Raw genomic sequence first — 16,347 nt, forward strand, 5'->3', positions numbered from 1 at the left:
CTTTTTAGCTTTCTTTTTAAGGTTTTTGTTGTCGAGTGTTGTTGTCGAGTTGTGTTGTCGAGTTGTGTTGTCGAGTTGTGTTGTCGAGTTGTGTTGTCGAGTTGTGTTGTCGAGTTGTGTTGTCGAGTTGTGTTGTCGAGTTGTGTTGTTTGCTGTGTTGTTTGCTGTGTTGTCGAGTTGTGTTGTTTGCTGTGTTGTTTGCTATGTTTGCTGTGTTGTTTGCTGTGTGTTGTTTGCTGTGTGTTGCTTGCTGTGTGTTGCTTGCTGTGTGTTGCTTGCTGTGTGTTGCTTGCTGTGTGTTGTTTGCTGTGTGTTGTTTGCTGTGTGTTGCTTGCTGTGTGTTGCTTGCTGTGTGTTGCTTGCTGTGTGTTGCTTGCTGTGTGTTGCTTGCTGTGTGTTGCTTGCTGTGTGTTGCTTGCTGTGTGTTGCTTGCTGTGCGTTGCTTGCTGTGCGTTGCTTGCTGTGCGTTGCTTGCTGTGCGTTGTTTGCTGTGCGTTGTTTGCTGTGCGTTGTTTGCTGTGCGTTGTTTGCTGTGCGTTGTTTGCTGTGCGTTGTTTGCTGTGCGTTGTTTGCTGTGCGTTGTTTGCTGTGCGTTGTTTGCTGTGCGTTGTTTGCTGTGCGTTGTTTGCTGTGCGTTGTTTGCTGTGCGTTGTTTGCTGTGCGTTGTTTGCTGTGCGTTGTTTGCTGTGCGTTGTTTGCTGTGCGTTGTTTGCTGTGCGTTGTTTGCTGTGCGTTGTTTGCTGTGCGTTGTTTGCTGTGCGTTGTTTGCTGTGCGTTGTTTGCTGTGCGTTGTTTGCTGTGCGTTGTTTGCTGTGCGTTGTTTGCTGTGCGTTGTTTGCTGTGTTGCTTGCTGTGTTTGCTGTGTTGTTTGTTTGCTGTGTTTGCTGTGTTTGCTGTGTTGTTTGCTGTGTTGCTTGCTGTGTTGTTTGCTGTGTTTGCTGTGTTGTTTGCTGTGTTGTTTGCTGTGTTGCTTGCTGTGTTGTTTGCTGTGTTTGCTGTGTTGTTTGCTGTGTTTGCTGTGTTGTTTGCTGTGTTTGCTGTGTTGTTTGCTGTGTTTGCTGTGTTGTTTGCTGTGTTGTTTGCTGTGTTTGCTGTGTTGCTTGCTGTGTTTGCTGTGTTGTTTGCTGTGTTGTTTGCTGTGTTTGCTGCCACAATTCTTATAATTTCAACGAACATGGGATCATTGTACTCAAACCGAGAACCAAAAATAACAGCTGCAATATTATTACAAATTGCCATAGATATCATATTCTAAAATAATACCAATTGATCAAACTAATGTTAACATTGATTTTTTTATTAAATTAATCCACTCACATATTTTTAAGTGTTTCCTATATACTTTTGTGTTTGCTGTGTTGTTTGCTGTGTTTGCTGTGTTGTTTGCTGTGTTTGCTGTGTTGTTTGCTGTGTTGTTTGCTGTGTTCTTTGCTGTGTTGTTTGCTGTGTTTGCTGTGTTGTTTGCTGTGTTGTTTGCCGTGTTTGCTGTGTTGTTTGCTGTGTTGTTTGCTGTGTTGTTTGCTGTGTTATTTGCTGTGTTTGCTGTGTTGTTTGCTATGATGTTTGCTGTGTTGTTTGCTGTGTTTGCTGCCACAATTCTTATAATTTCAACGAACATGGGATCATTGTACTCAAACCGAGAACCAAAAATAACAGCTGCAATATTATTAGAAATTGCCATAGATATCATATTCTAAAATAATACCAATTGATCAAACTAATGTTAACATTGATTTTTTTATTAAATTAATCCACTCACATATTTTTAAGTGTTTTCTATATACTTTTGTGTTTGCTGTGTTGTTTGTTGTGTTGTTAATGTTAACATTGATTTTTTTATTAAATTAATCCACTCACATATTTTTAAGTGTTTCCTATATACTTTTGTGTTTGCTGTGTTGTTTGCTGTGTTGTTTGCTGTGTTGTTTGCTGTGTTGCTTGCTGTGTTGCTTGCTGTGTTGTTTGCTGTGTTGTTTGCTGTGTTTGCTGTGTTGTTTGCTGTGTTGTTTGCTGTGTTTGCTGTGTTGTTTGCTGTGTTGTTTGCTGTGTTGTTTGCTGTGTTGTTTGCTGTGTTGTTTGCTGTGTTGTTTGCTGTGTTTGCTGTGTTGTTTGCTGTGTTGCTTGCTGTGTTGCTTGCTGTGTTGTTTGCTGTGTTGTTTGCTGTGTTTTCTGTGTTGTTTGCTGTGTTTGCTGCCACAATTCTTATAATTTCAACGAACATGGGATCATTGTACTCAAACCGAGAACCAAAAATAACAGCTGCAATATTATTACAAATTGCCATAGATATCATATTCTAAAATAATACCAATTGATCAAACTAATGTTAACATTGATTTTTTTATTAAATTAATCCACTCACATATTTTTAAGTGTTTCCTATATACTTTTGTGTTTGCTGTGTTGTTTGCTGTGTTTGCTGTGTTGTTTGCTGTGTTTGCTGTGTTGTTTGCTGTGTTCTTTGCTGTGTTGTTTGCTGTGTTTGCTGTGTTGTTTGCCGTGTTTGCTGTGTTGTTTGCTGTGTTATTTGCTGTGTTTGCTGTGTTGTTTGCTATGATGTTTGCTGTGTTGTTTGCTGTGTTTGCTGCCACAATTCTTATAATTTCAACGAACATGGGATCATTGTACTCAAACCGAGAACCAAAAATAACAGCTGCAATATTATTACAAATTGCCATAGATATCATATTCTAAAATAATACCAATTGATCAAACTAATGTTAACATTGATTTTTTTATTAAATTAATCCACTCACATATTTTTAAGTGTTTCCTATATACTTTTGTGTTTGCTGTGTTGTTTGCTGTGTTTGCTGTGTTGTTTGCTGTGTTGTTTGCTGTGTTGTTTGTTGTGTTGTTAATGTTAACATTGATTTTTTTATTAAATTAATCCACTCACATATTTTTAAGTGTTTCCTATATACTTTTGTGTTTGCTGTGTTGTTTGCTGTGTTGTTTGCTGTGTTTGCTGTGTTGTGTGCGGTGTTGTTTGCTGTGTTGTTTGCTGTGTTGTTTGCTGTGTTGTTTGCTGTGTTGTTTGCTGTGTTGTTTGTTGTGTTGTTAATGTTAACATTGATTTTTTTATTAAATTAATCCATTCACATATTTTTAAGTGTTTCCTATATACTTTTGTGTTTGCTGTGTTGTTTGCCGTGTTTTTTGCCGTGTTTTTTGCCGTGTTTTTTGCCGTGTTTTTTGCCGTGTTTTTTGCCGTGTTTTTTTGCCGTGTTTTTTGCCGTGTTTTTTGCCGTGTTGTTTGCCGTGTTGTTTGCCGTGTTGTTTGCCGTGTTGTTTGCCGTGTTTGCCGTGTTTGCTGTGTTTGCTGCCACAATTCTTATAATTTCAACGAACATGGGATCATTGTACTCAAACCGAGAACCAAAAATAACAGCTGCAATATTATTACAAATTGCCATAGATATCATATTCTAAAATAATACCAATTGATCAAACTATTGTTAACATTGATTTTTTATTAAATTAATCCACTCACATATTTTTAAGTGTTTCCTATATACTTTTACAAAATAAAATACTCTCATATCAAGCGGGTTTTGCTTATGTGACCGAATAACTTCGCTTAAATGATTCATTTCTTCTGTGATGCGGTCTTCCATACTTTTCTTTCCGACTCCAAATCTTTAATATTGACAAGTTTTATAATATTTTGCGGTTTGCGCTAGTCAGCTAATTTTACTATAGGTATGACATAGAGATTGGTTCTTATTTAAAAAAACTAAGAATTGACAAACCCGCGAAAAGCAGTTACACCAAAATGTTTTTGAGACTTGTAAGTTTGGTTGTAATTCAGTGTAGACAGGCTTAAGTAATCTCTTTTTATCTATAACTGGTGATTCTGTTCTATTTGCAGTATACAAACCTTGTTTTATTAAACCCTTTAAACAAAAACAACTATAAGCTTCTTTTTTTTATTTTAACTTGTAACATATTACCTCATGTATTGATTCACTGTCATTAAGAACAATCCATTCTTTTATTCCTATTCCAACAGAGAAAATACCACCATAAATTTTTGCATATTCGAGAAATTTTACTTCAGAAGCTGAACCTAGGAATGAAATGCAACCCAGAATTGGAATTCTTCTTGGTCCAGGTGGAAAATTTCTACAAGGTCGTTTAAACTAGTAATAAAACAAAATTCCGCCAATAATCAAACTTAAAATCGTTGAAAAGTTGAATACATTATCCAATAACAACCCCATGTTATGTAGAGTTAAAATATAAACTTAATAGACCTACAAATTCCCGGAAAACTTTTAAAAAAATAACTTTTTTACCGTTCCATCCTAATTTATATAACAGTTGATTTGTTTATATCAGCATCAAGCAAAGTGTTTTTACTTAAACCTTATTGAACTGACTTGAACATATAAATGTCACATTAATAATTAACCAAAAGATGAAAAGTTGCCTAAAAACAGCCTGTTAAATTTTTGACATTAGAGTGTCAAAAAATGTTACCGTCACACCACGTGACATTTAACTTCTTGAAAAACAGAACCATGTTGCAGAACCATATTATTAAACATATTTTAATGTGCTGTCTCTCATATCACCCCAAATCACGTAAAGGAAATGGTTGCACCAGAAATCAATTCCACACAAGCAATCTAAGTTAATTATATGTGGAGGTAAATTTTTTTTCATGCTGTTTGGGCTTTGCCTGTATTAGCGGTTACATGATATATTCTTTTTTATATATCCTTATTGTTCAACTTTTTGCAACTTTCAAAGGTTTAATCAAACGCGCTAAGTAGTATTCTTTGGTTGGCAACCGCTTGTTAAGTTATTCTGCTATTAAATCGATAACGTTTTTGTGTAGGATATTAATAAGTAATACTTGATAAATAGAAATACATACATAGCTGTAGGCAAATTGCGGTTTAAAAATGTTCTTTAGTTGATTTGTGTACAAGAATATACTTAAAGTTATAAAAATATTTAGTTAAATAAGTTGTAAAAGTATTAAGTTAAATAAGTAGCTCTATAATGTCAGTACCGTATAGTTTACCTTTGCCTTTTTCTTAAAGAAAGCGTAGCCGATTAATAATTAAATTATTGTTTATTGTCGGATTCCCGTTTTACGCTTGCCTTTTTGTTATTAGAATGAGTAGCAAAACAGTCTTAAAACTGTATTTAAAAAAAATTAAGATAAATTTAAATTACCAGATTTTATATATTAAAGTAAGCTTTTAATTTTAGGATATTATATTTATAATGTCAACTCTTAAAAAGGTAGTAATAACACTTGTACTTTGTGGAACTTTAACGTTAAGTTATTTGTATTTTAACAAAACTGAGGCAACGGGAATATATAACAACTATGGAAGTTTCAAACCATTAATAAAATATCCCCAAGGGCTTTTTAAATCTGGTTCAGATAGTTTAAAAACACCTGGAATCGAGAAAACAAATTTTGATTTTGGTTCCAGAGAATGGAGAATATTTTATCCAGAAATTGATACTTTGTTATTCAAAATTGAACAGGGCATTATCCCCTGGCCAAAAAATATTAAAGACACTACTTTAGCAGAAGCAACTAAAGTTCAAATTATTAACAAAGGCAGTTACAAAATTGGGGATAGTTTAAATGGATTAATTATAGCCAGAGACCACAACGGAAAAAGTAAAAGATATGGCGGTGACTATTTTAGAGCTAGGTAAACTGACATTGTTTTAAGTAAACATTTGCTGGTTAAGAAAACCACTTTTTTTTATTGACAATGTGACGTGGTTTGTTTAAACGCTGATAAAAAATGTTATTGGGCAAATAGCACTTTCATTTTTAGGCCTATTTCAATTAATCTTACAACTTTAAAGAAAACTTGTTTAAATAACCGCGAAATGAAATAGTGTTGTAACTAAATCAAAAATTATTTTGAGATTTTATGGTCATTTCGATCGAAACATTCCTAAGGCAAATACCATTAACACGCCTTACATAAGTATGTTTTTAAATTTTTCTCAGACTGCTTCGTATCGGCGAAAAAGGCGAGGCAACGTACGACGGAATACCTTGTCAAATAGTAGATCACGGTAATGGAACGTATGGTATATCTGCCCGATTGCTATGGGAAGGAATGTCCCGATTAGTCGTCGAGCTTATTCACCCCAGTGAATCTGTCGTTCAACTAATACAAAATACTACCCGATCGGAAGGTAAAGGTGTAAATTTCGAAGGAACCTTTCCGTCCGACACAAAAACGTTTTGCAATATTGGGTTATCTTTAGAAAACCCACCTGGGTAAGATTATAAACTTGTGCCTTTAAACTTGTGTTCAAATCTGAATGTACTAAAAATAACCAACTCCTACTTATTTTTAGAGATTACACGGAAATATGCGATTTTTCTAACAACCATACTGGCGTTGCTTGGTATTGTTTTAAACCACATAATGAAAATTGCGCAACGGATTTAAAATGGATCGATAGAGTATATGACAAACCTAATTTGATTGAATTAGGAAAAAGTGTTTTATATCAAAGAAATGTCAATTGGCAAACCCTTATAAATGGTTCAGGATACGAATTTGAAGTTTTCCCTTCGCAAAATGGAATTATTTTTAATAAATTACCCGAGTGTAAAGTAGATGACGGCATGAAAAATTCTCTCGGGTTGTTTAGATTGAGTTATTGGACATCTTTACAATGTAGTAACATTCATTTTGACATGCGGTATATCTCGAAATGCTTATCCCATTCGATTGTTTATGTTATAGGGGATTCGACAATGCGGCAATGGTACTACAAGTTAGTTTCTGCATTACATTTACGGGATTCCGGGGCCGACAACTCCCACATTTGGCAAAACCCAAGAACAGGCCGTAACGATGCTACCGATGTTACAGTGTTTTACAGAGCACACGGCCCCCCACTTTTTAACCCTGGTCCCCCAAGTAGTCGACCCCATATCGTTTCAACTCTTGACGGCATTCAACGAGGTTCGAAAAATGTTGCTGTTGTTCTTAACGAAGGACTACATTTATTGTTGTACGATCCACAGTTTTATATTTCCCGTTTAAAAGCAGTAAAAAGCGCTATTATCAGACTAAAACATCGTGTACCTAACGCTAAAGTGCTTATACGAGGAGCTATAAGACATTTTAGTACCGACGGTCAATGTCCATCTGAATGGCTTAGCTTCCGCCACAACAAAATTCTCAAGGGCGTTTTTTCGTCAATTCCCGGCGTCGGGTTTATAGATACTTGGGAAATGACGACTGTTCATCCGCAGGAAAATGTTCACCCAAATGACCAAATGGTCACCCAAAACGTTGCCTTATTTTTATCGTATATTTGTCCAACTATTAAAAAATATCCCTTTTTTAGCCTTTTTTTTTAGTTGTTGCTTCGTAGCCTTTGTACTGTAACAAACTGTGAAAGTAACTTAGGTATATCAACGTTTAAACATTTGTACTTTACATTACTGTGTTTTTTTAACTTACGTTTTTTAACCAATAGACTACTTCACATTTGTTTGTAAACAATAAAAACACGTTTATGCAAAAAATAACTGTTTCCTTAATATGAATTCTCGAGAAAAACATAAAACTTATGTAAAACTGTGATTTACATACGATTATGTTTATTTACCTTTTGATGGTATAAATTAGTTTCGTACAAACGTATTTAATTTAAATTTATAATATAATTTTGGCGTAGGTATTTTAAAAAATGCATTTTAACTCTAACTGAGTTAAAATTTTAACTCTAGTTACTTCAAAATTTGTTTAACTTTGGCACGTGTGGACGATATATGTTTTAGGCACCAGGCATACCATTCCCTTTCTATTTGATATGTTAAACACTTGAAACGTTGGTTGTTGCCAGCCTACTAAAAGCCTTAGTTGATCCCGTTTTTTCTTTTCATTTATTTAGCCACATTTTTTATTTAAAATTACAAAATCTTTATCGTTTGTTAAGTTACGCCAGCAGAAGCCTAGTGTATAAATTAACTTTTACTTCAGACAGATGTGTAACTATTAAGTTTGTTTTTTTTAGATTTTTTGTTTTAATCAGTATATTTAAAATTACCTTATTTTTTGTTTTGTTTGAAAACTTATTTTTATATATAATTTCGTTTAAAAACTAATTATCATATCAATATCAGGTAAGGTGAATTCCCAGGTAGGTGATTTTATTTTCTTTATAACTGAGTTGTTTTCTACCCAACAACCAAATGTTCAGAACATAACGTGTAAAGGCATAATAATGGACTATAATTCACTTTATGTAAAAAACTTTAAAGATCATTATGATGAAGATGACTTAAAACGATTATTTGCGGTAAGACCGTAGTCGAACAGAAATCAACCGCTTTTACATTTACAAAAATTTAAAAATAACAACAAATGTTTTTTTAGCCTTTTGGTGAAATTACTAGTGTTCGGGTTATGAAAGATGAATACAATGATTCTCGGGGTTTTGGATTTGTTAATTTTAAAACACATTATCAAGCTAAAAAAGCAGAGAGACAGCTGAATGGACATATAGTTGAGGGTAAGTTTTACGAGAAATCAATTTATTTAGATAGTTGGTAAAACAAAGATTATTAACTATGGTAATATTTTATGGTCACGTCTGCTAAAAAATGTGCAAGCATTTTAAAATGTTTTTTGAAACTAATCTTGCCTATAACCGTTTTTTGTTTTTATAATATATTAAATAACCCTATATTTTTGTAATAAAATATATTTATCATGAAAATTTTTGTATTTTTATTTTGCTTAATATATTATAAAAATTGTATGTTATTTTTAAATTAATTATTGTAATAAAACTAGTATGCACTAATGCTAATGAATTTAAAACAAATTAAAATAATGATAAATAAAACCAACATAAAATATATTTATAATACAATTCATGTTAACCAATATAAAAATATCCATGATACAATTTGATATTTTATCTAAACTAAATTTGATATATCTATAATACAAAGTTACAATTAATATAGATATATCAATACTACATATTTATATTCTCCTACGCAATACAGGAAATCTGTAAATATGCTTTTATAATATAATCACTAATCAGTAATGTAAAAATATCTATGTACGCAATATAAAAAAATATCAATGATAAAGGAGTATTAGTCAATATTTATATACATTCTTATTTAACCCACACTCATTTACTAACTAAAATTTACTTTTTGAGGTAAGAATGTACTGTAAACGCATTACCAAAAAGTTTACCTTAACCTAAAAAGGTTCATTTAAAAGTTTTGTAAAATAAACTTGTCACAATGTAATTTTTAGGTACAAATCTCAACCTATATGTTGCTCCCAAAGTGGATAGCAATAAAAAGGTAACTGAAAAGTCACATCACAAAGAATATGAACAAAAATTTTATGGTAAAAAATCGAAAAGCCCTTACAAACAAACAAGATATCCTGACGAACCAATGAGCTCTAGCTCATTAAATCCGAATTTCAAACTTGGTAAAAATCCAACCCACAAAAATGTAACCTCCAAACCAAATCAAGTCACTCTTTTTGTTAATAACTTGAACCCTTATATAACTGATAGTGAATTAGAAGAATTGTTTGCTGAAAAATACAATAGTGTCGTGGAGGGAAAGGCAAAGGTATTAGTTTTGATATTGACATGAATAAAAATATTTTGTGTGAGTTAATTGTACCTAGACAAGAAAAACAACTACAATCCTTTTTATTATGTTTTAAAAGTATATTTTATAAATGATATTCAACTACGGTTTACCATTACTTTTAAATAAATATTTTAATTTTACAATATTATTTTACAGGTAAGTAGAGATGGTAAAAGGTCAAAAGGTTTTGGATTTGTTTTGTTTAATTCTTATTCTGAAGCAATGGAGGCAATCAGTGAAATGAGTGGAATGCGTGTTGGTGATCAATGCATTGAAGTTTCGGTAAAGAGGGAGAAAAAAAACTCTGAATCAGGTTTTTTATTTGTTACCAATATTTTATGAAATATAGTTCACCTGTTTACTGAGCATGAATAGCACAAAATTTAAGAAATGTTTTTCACAACTATATATGTATTATTATTTAGAAACAAAGCCAATGGATCTCCACACAGAAAAAAATGTAATAGTCAAAGTTAAAATGACTCCATTAATAGCTAAGTACATTAAGAAATACTGCATAAACGACAAGTGTTGCATGAACTATGTTGAATCACAAATTACAGAGAACCCTTCTGGAATAGAAATAAAAGGAAAGAAAAATAATGTTCAAAAAGGTAGCTTTACTATTTTATACTTCACGCTATGTTGGGCACTCTGCAATGTTGCTCTTTAAAATTGAAAAAAAAAACAGCAAGCTCATTTTAGATACGCCACAATATAGTACATACAATTTTTAATTTTTATGTTTTAAAATAGCTTCAGATTGGTTAGAGCATCAGTTATTATCTGCTGATGAACATTGCCACACAATTAAAGAAATAGGAATTCCTAAATACTTTCAATCCGAAAGGGGAATGCAATTTTTAAAGGAAACAGAAAAGAAATTTAAATGTGTAATAGAGATAAATGTCATTGATGAAGACATATTTGTAAGTAGTATTAACCTGTTTTAGTTTAATAATTTTATTTTTATTTTTTTTAGTGTATTTCTAAATATTTTGCTTTTAAACCATCTTTAATATAGATTAAACATAACAAACAAAAAAGGGATGCCTATTTTTTGTGTAAATGAATTATTCTGCATAGTCTAGTTTTTTTATTTTACTTTGTTTAAAACAGGATTTTGAAACAGATATGCAAGTATATTTAGACTCAATATTTGCTTCAAATCTTCTCTTTAAAAATAAAACTAAATGTGGTTATCTCATTGGGGATATTTCTGAAGAATCGGCAAGTTACTTTTTTGAATTTTTATTATTTGCAACTATTTTTATTAAGAAAAAAAATGTTTACATTTTTACAAATATATTTGTTTTTATTTAATACAACAGGTGATTATTTTTACAAAAAAGCATGCTAAATTAATGTTTTGTTTATGTAATTTTATTAACAATATTTATGTAAAAAAATAGTTTTTTTTATAAATTTTAATTATATTGCACTTAAAAGTACCTAAATTTTAATTGTATTCTTGAAAAAGAAAGTTTTACATTGGTCTCATGTTTTTTTAGAGTGATGTGATTGTAACAACAACTTCACCAGGTAATTTTCACACAGGAGCTGGTTCAGAAATATCTAAACAGTTACTGAAAAAAGCTGGATTAAATCTCGCAGTATGTTTGAAATTAATATTACTGCGAAATGTTTTTTGTTTTTATTACTATGTTTATCTAAAGAAACAGACTACCTACCAAAAATCATTGCCATTGTCCCATTTTTAAGAAAAAAAATTGTTTATGTTTTTTTTTACTATATTTTTAAGAATGAATGTAAAGCAAGGGCAATGGGAAAGACACCTAAACATGGAGATGTGGTAGCAACCACAGGATATAACTTGAAGTGTAAAGAAATCTATCATATTGCCATAAAAGATTACATGCAAGGAGAGTCAGTTACAGATCTGTTAAAAAGCTCAGTTGAAACTTGTCTCAAAATGGCCGACAGTTCTGGGTATTTATCGATTTCATTCCCTTGTATTGGTACTGGTGGATTTGGGTACCCTGTTAATAGAGTTTTGAAACTTATTAACAAAATTGTTAGCAAGGGATCATTTGTTAGCCTCGAAAATGTTTGGATAGTTGTTTTTCAAAAAAACATGGAATGTGTGCAGGTAATGTTTATAATTACCATTATTGTTTTACAGAAAGTTAAATAACTTTAATTCTGTAAATGTTGCTAAAATATAAATATAAGTTCAAAAAAGTTTTTTCAAGTTGTTTTTTCTTTTAAGTAATTTTTTTTCTAAGTCTAAAATATCCAGACAACTACGGGAAAAATTATTCTTTTTTTTAATTTCTTTATAGCATTTAAAGAAAATTAAAGATTTGGAAGCAAATAAATCTCAAGGTATTTAGTTCTATAATTTTCTTATTTATTTGCTTTTATACACTTATTTATTTGCTTTTATACAAAAGTTATTATTTTTATATTTAGATGACATGGGCTTCTCGGATTTGAATATCAGAAAGGCATTGACAAATCACTTAAAAAAGAAGCAGTACGATGATGAGATTCAATTTGATATATGTCTTAATCTGAATAAAAAGTTTGAAGTATAAAACTTTTTTTCACGTTTATATAAATTTCTCTATCTTCTTATTTGTTTTAATTTTAGGTTTACAAAGTTGTTATATTAAAACAAGGTAATATTGTACAATTTTTGTAAGAAAATAATAGTTGACCAAACAATATAACACAACCCTGCTGGAATAACTCTATTTTTCTATTTCAATCAATTAAATCATTTATAAGGTGATTCAACATATTGAGGATCATGTCAATGAAAAAACAGCATCTCAGTCAATTAAAGATGAATTAATCTCAGACCTAAGTGATCATGAAGAAAAGACAATTATGAACTGGGAAAATAGAAATGATGTTAGAATTGAGAAGTAAAACATATATTTTAATTCTTTGGACTTTTGGTAGTTTTTGCTTTAATTTCAACAAAAAATGTAACTAAACAAATGTAATGTGAAAAATAATAGTTGGTTTATATCTATTAAAATATAGGTCATTAATTAACTTGGTGTAAATATACACCGGCAGCGTAGTGTAATGGTTAGAACACTTGCTTACCACCATGAGATTGTGGGTTCAATCTCTACTGCTTTTATGCTGTAGCGCCCTTGAGTATGGCGCTATAAACGGTATGAACTCCTGCTAAGCCAGCACTTAATCAGCAGCATAGTTATTAGGCAATTATAATCTATATAATATCCCAAACTGCTTAAGGCAACTCAAGGCTGGGTCGGGGTAACAGATGTTACTCTATGTTTGGGTTGCGCATTTGACCTTCCCACATCAAAGATAAATATATAATACTAAAAAAATTATTTAGGGTTGCATCACGATTTGAAATACAAGGTTTGTCTGACAATGTTTTAAAGACAGTTACAGAAATAAATGAGATTTTAAATGCTGTAAGATCAGCCCGAAAGTGGATTTGGAAAATAAAATTAAGTGTTGGTGAAATGAAACCATTTTCAAAGAATGATAATTTCACTTTGGAAGCTGCTTATCAGGTTAATATCAATTTAAAAATTTAAGAAAAATACAGTAAATATTAAAATCCCTTTTTCATTGAAAGTTTATATTTTCTAATAATGTTGATACTTTTTTATTTTTTTAGAGATACATGGAAAATGCTATTTCATTTGATGTAGCTGTAGAATACAATGGCAGTAAAATAATAGTTAATGTGGATACATTAAAAGCTCAAGGATTCGGAAAAAGGCTTAAAGTGTTTCGCACTTTAAAACAAGATGGTAAATTAGCAATTTTAGATATGTGCTTAAAATTTATGTTAGAAGGAGGCTTTTACTTATTTTTCTTTTGTGATTTTACTACTAGAAAACTTACCAACACATTGGGAAAGAATAAATGAAAATTTCTTTAAAGTTGAAGTGGCTGCCAAAACTCAGGAATTTAATGATGTTCTTCTCAAATTTATAACTGCTGGATTAAGTTTAAACAAAACTTTAAAGGTTAGAATATAGTTCTGGTCCTGTTCCATTTTTATCGTTAGATTTTCTAAGGTAAAGCTACACAAATGGCATCTATGCCACATTTTAAGTAAAATGTATCTAAAATGTTATGGCCTGCTGTGTTTTTTAGCTTGAAAGAATTCAAAACAAAACCTTGTATCAGCAATTTGAAGTTCAAAAAGAGAAGGTGGTAGCCAGAACTAAAAATCCAGTTCGGGAATTATTTCACGGAACAACAGCCGATGTTTGTGACAGTATTATTAAAAACGGCTTTGACCGAAGTCATGCAGGAAAAAATGGTTATTTAATAAAAAATTTAATTTAAATTTTTTTTTAATATGCAACTGAGTTTTTTTTTTGAATATATCTTCATCCTCCATGTGGGAAACTTGAATGCGTGACCTAAACATAGAGTAAGATTTTTTACTCTGACCCAGTCTAGTTGCCTGTTGCAGTTTGGATATTATAGAGACTATAATTGCCTGGTAATTATGATGCTAATTAAGTGCCGGCTCATCCGAGGTTTGTACCGTTTATAACGCCTTTCTCAAGGGAGCTACAGCATGAGAGCAGTGGGGATTGAACCCACGACCTCATGGTGGTGTAGCAAGTGTTTTTACCACTACACCACGCTGCCGGTTGTTATATTAACATATTTTTTTATTTTTTAAGTAAGTTAATTTTAACCAAATAAATACCAGTCGAATTTTCATTTCGTTGTTAACCTAAGTTATTTATTATTGTAGCTACTGCTTATGGCCATGGTGTGTATTTTGCAAAAAATGCCAATTACTCTGACCGCTATGCGGGGGCAGGTTTGCAACCTACTAAAAGAATGTTTTTAGCCGAAGTTATAACAGGTGAGTATACAGTTGGAAATTCCTCTTGTAAAGTTATACCCAATACACCTGCTGGTCACCCCTATGATAGTTTAGTGGACAGCGCTTATAGTCCAACCATATTTGTGGTCTTTAAAGATGCAAGTGTTTATCCCAAATACTTACTTACATATCAGTAAACCAAACTTTGTAGAATTGTTGTAATAGCTTAAGTAGTTGTAATACTATATTTGTTTTGTTTGTAAATGCCTTGCACTTGAAAGCTTTTATGATTGGTTGATATGTTTTATGTGCTTATTGAAATAAGGTATAATTTTAAGATTTTTGGTTTAAATGCAGAACCTTTTTAAATGTTTATGCACTTTTTGGGGAGTTAATTTTATTATGTTACTTTAGTTTTCACCATTTTAAAAAAAATCTTACCTAAATTTGACTTTATTTTCTGTAAAATAGAAAATGTATATATTAGTATGCTTAGTTTTTAATCATATATACTCCTGCTTTTTGTAACTGCTTGTCTGCTATATACATTTCTTATATCTATAATTTTGGCACATTTAAAATTTTAGTTCCTATTTTATCAACTTTAAAACAAACAAAAATGTTTTTTTATTTTGCTTTATTGTTAATACGGTTATGTGCAAAATACAGCAAGCAGAATTAATACTACAAGCAAATCACAATTTTTAACATTATTTTAAGTGTCAAATGTACGCTCTGTAACTAACATACTGTATACAAAACCGATATATACAAAGTAAAACCACATTGGAATAATGTGTTAGGGAATAATACTATTAGTAAAGGATATACAAATACTGTTCAACCATTTTTTCTTTCTTAGTACATGCTAAATACACACATATACAGACTTTTATTTGTTACAGCGGCAATGCTATTTAAGTCGTTATTTACTTTGTGGAAGTAGAAGATATTATATTGTGTACGAAGTTGAGTTCTGGTGTTCAAGACCTGCGTACCCATCTTATTGTCATGCGGGCGTCGGACTACTTCACATTCGTTTATATACGATGAAAACATGTTTATGTGATAAATAACTGTTTCCTTAATGTGAATTCCAAAAAAAACATAATTCTTAGGTATAACTGTGATTTAACTACGATTATGTTTATTTACCTTTTAATGGTATAAATTTGTTGCGTACAAACGTATTTAGTTTATAATTTATTAAAACGTTGTATTGATTTATAACGTCATTTTTTCGTGGTGATTTTTAAAAATGCATTTTAACTCTAACTGAATTAACGAGTAACTTTAAAATTTATTTAACTTTTGCACGTAGGGACACAATATGATTTTAGCACCAGGCATGCAATACTTTTTTTGCTGAATGCTGTTAAGTAACTAGGTTTGAATTTAACTATTTGCGTTGTTAAACACGTTTATTGCCTTCAGCATATTTGCAGCCCATTTGGTCTCGTTTTTTTTTTCCTAAATTATTTAGCCTATTTTAGTTGAAATAACAGACATTTTTGTCGTTTGTTGAGTTAATTATTGCTACACTAGAGAAAAATAAAGCGAACAGTAGCCTAGCGTATTGCTTTTTCTATTTAGGTTTTTCGCATTAATGAAAGTAAATAAAAGGATATACAATACAAATTACAATAATATTGCGACAAGAAAATTGACAAAATCAATTTAGTGATGTAAAACACATCTTAAGTTTTATTTTTACACAAATATTTCGAGTATGTTATGGCTTGTTCACCCAGTTTACCTTTGTCTATTAATAAGCAGGATATGTGTGTGTGTGTCGTTTTTTTATAAACAGCCTAAAATCGTGTTAAATCTTGTTAATTAAGTAATTAATATTTTATATAAAGTAAGGTGAATTCCCAAGAAGAAGATTTTACTTTCTTTG

At 31.2% G+C, this 16,347-nt stretch overlaps 2 protein-coding genes across 3 annotated transcripts; both read left to right on the top strand.

The window, feature by feature from the left end:
- The first annotated feature begins 5,238 nt into the window (after nt 1-5,238).
- Nucleotides 5,239-7,363, top strand: LOC145741506 (NXPE family member 3-like). Its single transcript, XM_082559103.1, has 3 exons — nt 5,239-5,681; nt 5,990-6,265; nt 6,346-7,363. Exons 1-3 carry the CDS (start codon nt 5,239-5,241, stop codon nt 7,361-7,363), a joined length of 1,737 nt encoding a protein of 578 aa, XP_082415229.1.
- An 825-nt stretch (nt 7,364-8,188) lies between these two features.
- Nucleotides 8,189-15,810, top strand: LOC145754597 (protein mono-ADP-ribosyltransferase PARP15-like). Of its 2 annotated transcripts, XM_082570686.1 has the most exons (18): nt 8,189-8,307; nt 8,385-8,520; nt 9,288-9,616; nt 9,797-9,953; nt 10,066-10,254; nt 10,397-10,569; nt 10,760-10,870; nt 11,152-11,253; nt 11,403-11,750; nt 11,944-11,986; nt 12,074-12,192; nt 12,392-12,531; nt 12,981-13,164; nt 13,272-13,407; nt 13,493-13,626; nt 13,757-13,925; nt 14,373-14,486; nt 15,353-15,810. In XM_082570686.1, the coding sequence occupies exons 1-18, from the start codon at nt 8,233-8,235 to the stop codon at nt 15,391-15,393; spliced, it is 2,700 nt and encodes an 899-aa protein (XP_082426812.1). In that variant the 5' UTR covers nt 8,189-8,232; the 3' UTR covers nt 15,394-15,810. The 2 variants fall into 2 exon arrangements, with proteins under 2 accessions (XP_082426812.1, XP_082426804.1); XM_082570678.1 differs by lacking the exon at nt 15,353-15,810 and having other exon boundaries at nt 14,373-15,342.
- The last annotated feature ends 537 nt before the right edge of the window (nt 15,811-16,347 follow it).

The sequence above is a fragment of the Corella eumyota genome, chromosome 1 (assembly GCF_963082875.1).
Source record: "Corella eumyota chromosome 1, kaCorEumy4.1, whole genome shotgun sequence".
Classification (NCBI taxonomy): Eukaryota; Metazoa; Chordata; class Ascidiacea; order Phlebobranchia; family Corellidae; genus Corella; species Corella eumyota.

Bases quoted from the DNA above. Each gene is read 5' to 3' on its own strand.
- LOC145741506 (XM_082559103.1), top strand. From the start codon at position 5,239: ATGTCAACTCTTAAAAAGGTAGTAATAACACTTGTACTTTGTGGAACT. The intron at 5,682-5,989 runs GTAAACTGACAT...AATTTTTCTCAG, and splicing joins GGTGACTATTTTAGAGCTAG to ACTGCTTCGTATCGGCGAAA. The intron at 6,266-6,345 runs GTAAGATTATAA...ACTTATTTTTAG, and splicing joins TCTTTAGAAAACCCACCTGG to AGATTACACGGAAATATGCG.
- LOC145754597 (XM_082570678.1), top strand. From the start codon at position 8,233: ATGGACTATAATTCACTTTATGTAAAAAACTTTAAAGATCATTATGAT. The intron at 9,617-9,796 runs GTATTAGTTTTG...ATTATTTTACAG, and splicing joins TCGTGGAGGGAAAGGCAAAG to GTAAGTAGAGATGGTAAAAG. The intron at 9,954-10,065 runs GTTTTTTATTTG...ATTATTATTTAG, and splicing joins GAAAAAAAACTCTGAATCAG to AAACAAAGCCAATGGATCTC.